Source organism: Saccopteryx leptura, chromosome 2 (genome assembly GCF_036850995.1).
Source record: "Saccopteryx leptura isolate mSacLep1 chromosome 2, mSacLep1_pri_phased_curated, whole genome shotgun sequence".
Taxonomy (NCBI): domain Eukaryota; kingdom Metazoa; phylum Chordata; class Mammalia; order Chiroptera; family Emballonuridae; genus Saccopteryx; species Saccopteryx leptura.
Window position 1 is genome coordinate 181,866,313 of NC_089504.1, and position 6,916 is coordinate 181,873,228.

Below are 6,916 nucleotides of genomic sequence, written 5' to 3' on the forward strand. Positions count from 1 at the left end.
AACCCCAGCTCACTGCTGGGTTTATGGTGTGTGTGTGTGTGTGTGTGTGTGTGTGTGTGTGGCTGCAGCTGGTTTTATAGTGTGTGTGTGTGTGTGCCCGCGTGTGTGTGGCTGCAGCCTATACTCTCCTTCCCACCAGTCTCCCCCCTCCCCTCCAGCCACCCTGGGATTGGTGATTCTCAGTCCCTCCCCCAGCTCCCCCAGACCTCCCAGAGCCTTTATCAGGGAGCTGGGCAGGAGACGCTGCCACATTCCCAGATCCCCTCCACCTCTGTCTCTCTCTTCAAAGGAGCGCCACAGCACCAGCTTTTGCGGGGAGCAGGGCATAATCTCGGCCAGCTCGCTGATTCTACTAGACCATCCAGCTGTAGGCTCAAAGCTGCTCCACAGGTAGGCACGGATGGGAGAACGTTGGAAGGACTGAAGCTGGCATCAAAAGACAGGAGCCGGAGTTAGGAGAAATAAAAGAAGTGGCAGCCTTTGATCGGGGAGCAGGGCGCTGGGAAGTGAGCAGAAAGCAGAAAGAAAGGGGTTGAGAACTAGTTTGTTTGAAGCCTGTGGGTATGGACTGACTGCTCCATACTAGAAAGTTTTTGCCTCAGACTTGGGTCTGTCTAGGGCTGGAAAAATAGCATCCAGGATCCCTCAAGCTGACAAGGAAATAGACCCGTGCACGACCTATAAATCTGTCATCTTCCTTTGGAACCTAGAGTCCCCGGCACTGTAGCACCAGTGCTCTTTGCTGCCAGGTGCACCGCCTGGGGAGGTACATCTGATAAGAGGACAGGGGAACCAAGCCCAGTGGACAGCCCCCTACTCAGAGATACTGTCTCCAGGCCGGGGTTGGATGGGAGTATTGGGGGATGGGGAAGCAGGATCAAGCCAGACTGCTGGTCAGGAATGTTTCCTATGTTTGTCCTCATATTGTGTCCTCCTCCTCCTCCTCCCTGCCTTGTATTCCTGTTTCTTTGCTCTCCTAGGCACCATGCGGAGCACCCTGCTGTTGGCAGCCATCCTGGCCCTCAGCCTGGCTCTTGAGGCTGTCTGTGAAGAGTCCCAGGAGCAGATGGTGCCCCTTAGGGGCCGTAGGGAGGTAAGGCACCCCCTCTAGCTGGGCCCGCCTTGGCTAAGTATTGGGCAACATCGTGGGAGCAACAGCTTTGCTGGTTCGGAAAGCTGTAGGGACAGTGTGGACCATGGGTTGGGAGTTACCCGGTTATCCGTCAGAGTGCTGGTGTCCCTACCTCTCTGGTCAGCTCATGTTCTCACGGTCTCTGGGTATGTCTGTAAGTATCTCTGTCCCTCTGCTTGAGTTCTACACCTTGTATGCAAGAGGTGCCCTACCAACACGATTAACTTCGTAATTGGATGGTGATTAGATGGACGGCAGCAGCAGTGGGGGGGGGGAGCTATCTACACCCTGGATGGTATGAAAGTTAGATTTCTCCCACAAATGATCATTTGTATGCTATTTTACCTATTAGTTACATGTATTATTTTGTCTCAAAATTTAAATAAACTCACTTATCCCTGCTCATCCATCCCCAGTAACCTCAGGGGCTCCTAAGATTGCAACCCCTTGTGTTCTCCGCTCCCGCCCCCCTCTAGCCTCTGCTTAGTCAGGATAGGAAAATAATAATAAACACAACACAAAGTGGGTTAGGCTCTGGTTTCCAAAGTTCCTCTAGGAAAAGGAATAGGACTTGTCAGGTAGGCTACAGGGGAAAGCAAAGAGGAAGCCTCTTTAAGGTTTTGAAATGATAGCAATTACATTGGTACAAATGCTTTTAAGATGATAATAGGTGGAACTTATTACAAATTCAGTGTGTGAAGCCTAACTGCCTTTCCAGCTCAGAGTTGTGTTGCTTCTCGTGACAGGAGGTGGGCAGAACAGTTGAACAATTTGGGGAAAGTGCTGCCTTGGAGGCTGTGTGCTGGCAAGAGAGAGCTCGCCAGCCTTCTTTCAGCTGGTGAGGCGTGTGGGGCACGGTAGGCTGGCAGCCTTGCAGGTGGCAGCAGTTGTGCCAGGTTCAAAGACAAGAATCAGTTCAAAAAACACACAGGGAGTGCGAGTGCCAACTGTGGGCTGGACACTATGTTCGGAGCCCAATGTTCCAGCTCGAGATGATCAGGATATTTGGGTATATTCCTCTGAGATTAGCTTCCTTCAAGGACTTGCCCCTCTTGGTCAATAAAAGATTGCTGTCCCATCCCTCCTCTCTGCAGGTCTATGAGAGTGAGGGAAATTGGGGAGGGCAGAGGCTAGGGTCTATGGGTGCCTGGATGACTGGGATGGTCTGTGTGGGGAAACGTCTTGTGCCAATGTGCTCAGCAGCCCAGGGACTCAAGGACTCTGCAGAGAGAGGCACCTCTGAGGTTCAGGGTGAGAATCTCTAAACGTGATCATTGTCATTGTCTCTCTGCAGCTACAATAAACTGGGTGTGTGGTGTGTGCCCACCAACCATCCTGCTGTGCCCAAGTTGCTAAAAAAAATCACCAAGAAAATTAAGAGTCCCTGCTTGGCAGCAGGTGCAGAATCTGGGGTTCATCTGTGGGATGGAGGAGAAGCGTCACTTGAACACGCTGCTTTCTGAAATTGTAAGTCTAGTGTAGAAAGCAGGGAGGGAAGGAAAACCAGAGGCCAAAACCCATGGAGAGGAAGAGAGCAAGAGGCAATGGGAAACACAAGGAGAGAAACATCCACAGACATAGCACGGAGTGGGTGAATTACAGGGTTGCTGCTGTGTCCCAGCTTCCTACCACCAAGACTGAGTCCTGTCTGCAGCTCAGTGGAGCACAGATCAGAGGACACTTGATCTATCTGATGGGCCTTCCTTGTGAGTGGAGGAATTCATGGCTCCTCCATTAGGCAACCACATCCTTGGACAAACTACTTTCTGATGTGCCAGGGAGCAAAGAACTGAAGGCCCTTCTCACTGAGAAGTGGTAGGAGCTAGAAGAAGGCCTCAAGAGAGGGCTCAATGGGGCTCTTGAGCTTGGAGATAGCAGGAGCAACTGTCTCAGTTTTGCTCAAACCATCTCAGCTTGAGCACAGAAAGTCCCACGTCCCAGGAAGGCCCTTATTCCTGGGCAAACAGGGACAGTTGGTCAGTACAGGGATGCACCATGCGTTTCCTTTAACAAGACTATGCAAATGAACCAACTGGGGGCCTGTTAACATACAGATTCTGTCTCAGTAGGTCTGGGCTAGGATTGAGTTTATGCATTTCTAACAAGCTCCCAGGGTGATGCTGCTGGCTCACGGGCTGCACTTGGAGAGCCCACTTCTCTTCCCCATTTCTCTTCCCTTGTAAATCTGAGGAAATCCTGAAAGAGATAAGATGTCAGGTTCGGCTGTGATAGACTCAAGAAAAGGCTGTTTCTTATGGGAAAAGAGTGAGCGGTTTGGGTGTGAGCCTCCTGCCTCAATCCTCTTTGTTTCTCTCCCCTAGAAGGTCCCGGATATCAACCAGTTGCTCAAGACACTCACTAGCAGTGGCCCTGTCTCTGTGGATGAACTGCTCAAAACTCTGGGCAAGGCTCTCAAGGGTAGGAGCAGCCTTAGGGAGAGGGATGTGTGGGGGCAGGATTCTGAAGATAAAATAGGCCTGGGAGACCCCTTCAGGTGGGAAGGAGGCTGGAACTGGCTTAGTGAGTAATTGAGAGTTATGATCTGAACCACTCCCTAATGGTCACTTTCCTGATTCTACTCCCCAGCTGCACACTGTTCTTGTTTTCACAGGTCCTAAGAAACGATTACTTCTCCAGAAACGTGAGTAGCCTCTTCTCCCTCCTTATCTCTGCTGACCACTTGCCCATAGCTCCATGGGCACGGGCCCCAGTGACTGATGGTCACTGGGAACAGTGTTGGCCCTTTTCCTGCAGGCGACATGCATGACTTCTTTGTGGGACTTATGGGCAAGAGGAACACCCAGCCAGGTAAGATAGTGTGGAGGTACAGTGGCAGGATTTAGGAGACTGGCCAAGACAAGCAAAAGTCAAAAGCCTCATGTTTGCCCTCAAAGGGAAAGACAAGACTTCTCTTAGCTACAGAGAGGCCTCCTCGGCCCTTGCTACCCAGCCAGCTTGGATCCACAGTGCAGAGTTCCCTGGGAGACCTTTATCGGCCAGTCCTGCTATAGCTTGGGGGGTGTGGTCAGGGAGGCTCTGCTTCCTCCTCGCCTCCCACCTTTGCCTTCCAATGTCGCCCTTCCTAGCTAGTCCTTCATTGTGGGTCAGGGTAAAGGTCACATTCAGAAAAATCCCTCCTAACTACACTGCTTGTTTTACCCCAGACACTCCTATTGATGTGAATCAGGAGATTGTCCCCAGCTTTGGCAGCCTCGATTATCCCCGCAGTGTGGAATGAGGTAAGGGTTATTGGTTAGGGAGAGGCGAGGGGCTGTGTGTGTGTGTGTGTGTGTGTGTGTGTGTGTGTTGTCAGAGGAGTATTTCCTCTGATGCTACAGACATTAATGTTCATAAATTTTCCCTGAAACACAATGCCAATGCCCAGCACACTGTCAAACACACCAACACTTAGAGGTACATGCTTGTCTGTGACCACAGACACACACTAACACACACAGCCTTCTTTTTCATCTTATCTCTATTGTTTGATTCTGTTCTCTCCTGATCTGTGCAAAAGATGGGGAGATCATCACCTGATAATTAGAGGTGCCAATTCACATCCAATTCACGGGTGAAGTGTTTTGCCTCCCGGGCAGGCTGAACCATTCAGATTATTCAGAATCTCTTCCTGCTGGGTCCAGTGTGTAGTTCTACACAAGAGTGATTTAGGAAGAAATGCAAGGAACTCCTGCCATCTAATGTGAAGTAGCTGACTCTCTGTCAGTCGCTCTGTGTAGCCTGATGGAGAAGAGCATGGCCTGAGTTGGAATCCTGAATCTGCCACTCACTAACTGTGTTCCCCTGGCCAAGTTATATAACCCCCGGTGCCTAAGTGTCCCTGTCTTAAAAATGGAGGTGATAAGAGGACCTTGCAGGGCTTTGCAGTCAAGGGCTGAGTATAGGTAAAGTGTTCAGCGCTCTATGTTGGCTTTGTTGGTTGCTGCGGTCTGGGGATGTGGGGGACGTCCTAGCATTTCCCCCGGCTGGCTCTGTTCTAGGCTGAACCCCAGCCTGAGTGGGCTGATGGATCTCTCACTTGGTGTGCAAGTGTGAATCCTGTGGGGAAGTGTCTAGTCAAAACATGGAACCTTCCACCTGGACACCATCTTCCCACACACAGCAACACAGCTCAACCAATGCACTGGCTTCCAAAGGAAGAGTCATGGGGGCGAGAAGGAGGGGGACTCAGAAACCTGTTACCAGGGAGAGACTCTGGCCCCTCTTACTGTGTCCCTGTTACCCACACTCATTAGTCTCAAGGGAGACCAAGGAGCAGAAGCCGACTCTCAATGAGACTGCCTGTGCATGACTCCCCGGATCCAGAGACGAGGTCTGCCCCCGCCCCCACTCAGTGTTGGGTGAGAGGGCGCCAAGAGCTGTAATGACCGTAACTCGCTGATTACATGGTACTTACCATATCATTTTGCTCTCATTAGATGGTTATTTCAGTCTTGCCGACCGCCAGATAATTATACAGGCAACTATATCTGGATGACATACTCTCCCCCAGTGATATGCATCAGCCATAAAGATAATTACATTGCAATTTTTGCCATAGTATTTTATACAAATAGCAGAAACAAGTGCATGGTGGAAATCTACTTTTACTGCTTGCTGGTGAATCTAGGTCCTTTCAGAGGAACCAGGCCCATAATTGCAGCCTTCATAATCTCACCACTGACAGAACGTTCTCAACCTGTTAGGTGCCAGGAAGAATAGGATATAAAGTCCCTGGAGGCTGGCATTTAAAGGAGATTAGATGAGATGAGTCTACAAAGATCATTGTATCATCTTATTTCATTTGTGTGAAACTGTTGAGAAAGGGCCCGTCTTTGCGGGGGTTTTGGGGGGGCTCTGAAAAGAGGAGGAGCTAGGTGAAGCTGGGGGACCATTAGCATCAGGGTGCATTGTATGGGGCTGTGTGTGTGTGCCTGGCTCGTGGGCATGCTAGTAGGACGAGAGGAATGTTGTTTGTGTTGCTGCATTTTCTGCACAGGCCCTGACAGACCAGGAACACAGGTGTTTATAAGTTGCATCAGAAATACACAGCAGAAGGTGTAAGCACCTGAAGCTAGGAGAGTTCAGTTCTTCAGTTCCAAGGCTGAGGGACAGCTGTGCCTAAGATTTCTGTTCTCTCTCCTTCTCCCATACAGATGCCCCTCCCCTTCCTCTCCTGCTTCCCCAGCGGTGGGTGGGAGTTTTACAGGACCAAAGATATGATTTCATTTTTTTTGTACTCAGCACTCCATTTCTGGACTCCGGGGCTGCATCATGAGGACACGCTGTCACCCTCGCTGAATCGCCAGGTGCATGCATCCTATGTCACCTTTCCCAGCCTTGTAACCCTCTTGTGCTTAGACTCCTTCCCCTCCCATCCAATGCTGGTGTAGAAACTGCACAGTGAGCATCCCCAGTCCAGGCATCGACTGCAGGCTTCCCTGCCTCCCTCAGCAATAAAGGATTTTTACATATGACCCAGAGTGATGTATTTGTTTGGTTGGTGAATGGGTAGTTTTTTTTCTCTTCCTTAACTCTTCCAACTACATCAGACACACACACACACACACACACACACACACACACACACACACACACACACGTGACCTGCAACAGGTTGTGGGGACGAGATGGTGACCTATACACAGAGTTTGCTGTCTAGCAGGGCCATAGACATGCAAACAACTCTTGACCCCGATAGGGTGGGACATGGACAAGGAAGCTTCTGCAACAACTGAGAAAGAAGGGAACAGACATTTTCAATTTTAACCGGCTACTTTAGTTATT

At 50.3% G+C, this 6,916-nt stretch overlaps 1 protein-coding gene across 5 annotated transcripts; it reads left to right on the forward strand.

Annotated features, from left to right (window-relative positions):
* Nucleotides 1–234: 234 nt before the first annotated feature.
* On the forward strand, nt 235–6,606 carry LOC136395194 (tachykinin-3-like). 5 transcript variants are annotated; one of them, XM_066369546.1, is made up of 7 exons: nt 235–390; nt 981–1,093; nt 3,454–3,550; nt 3,744–3,773; nt 3,887–3,940; nt 4,297–4,371; nt 6,374–6,606. In XM_066369546.1, the coding sequence occupies exons 2-6, from the start codon at nt 986–988 to the stop codon at nt 4,368–4,370; spliced, it is 363 nt and encodes a 120-aa protein (XP_066225643.1). In that variant the 5' UTR covers nt 235–390; nt 981–985; the 3' UTR covers nt 4,371; nt 6,374–6,606. The 5 variants fall into 5 exon arrangements, with proteins under 5 accessions (XP_066225643.1, XP_066225644.1, XP_066225645.1 ...); XM_066369547.1 differs by having other exon boundaries at nt 3,457–3,550; XM_066369549.1 differs by lacking the exon at nt 235–390 and adding an exon at nt 2,427–2,599.
* Nucleotides 6,607–6,916: the final 310 nt, after the last annotated feature.

What these genes read in the sequence shown, in the direction of transcription:
- LOC136395194 (XM_066369546.1), top strand. Translation starts at nt 986, where the DNA reads ATGCGGAGCACCCTGCTGTTGGCAGCCATCCTGGCCCTCAGCCTGGCT. An exon ending in TCTGGGCAAGGCTCTCAAGG is followed by an intron (nt 3,551 to 3,743) that starts GTAGGAGCAGCC and finishes TTGTTTTCACAG; the next exon opens with GTCCTAAGAAACGATTACTT. An exon ending in CAAGAGGAACACCCAGCCAG is followed by an intron (nt 3,941 to 4,296) that starts GTAAGATAGTGT and finishes GTTTTACCCCAG; the next exon opens with ACACTCCTATTGATGTGAAT.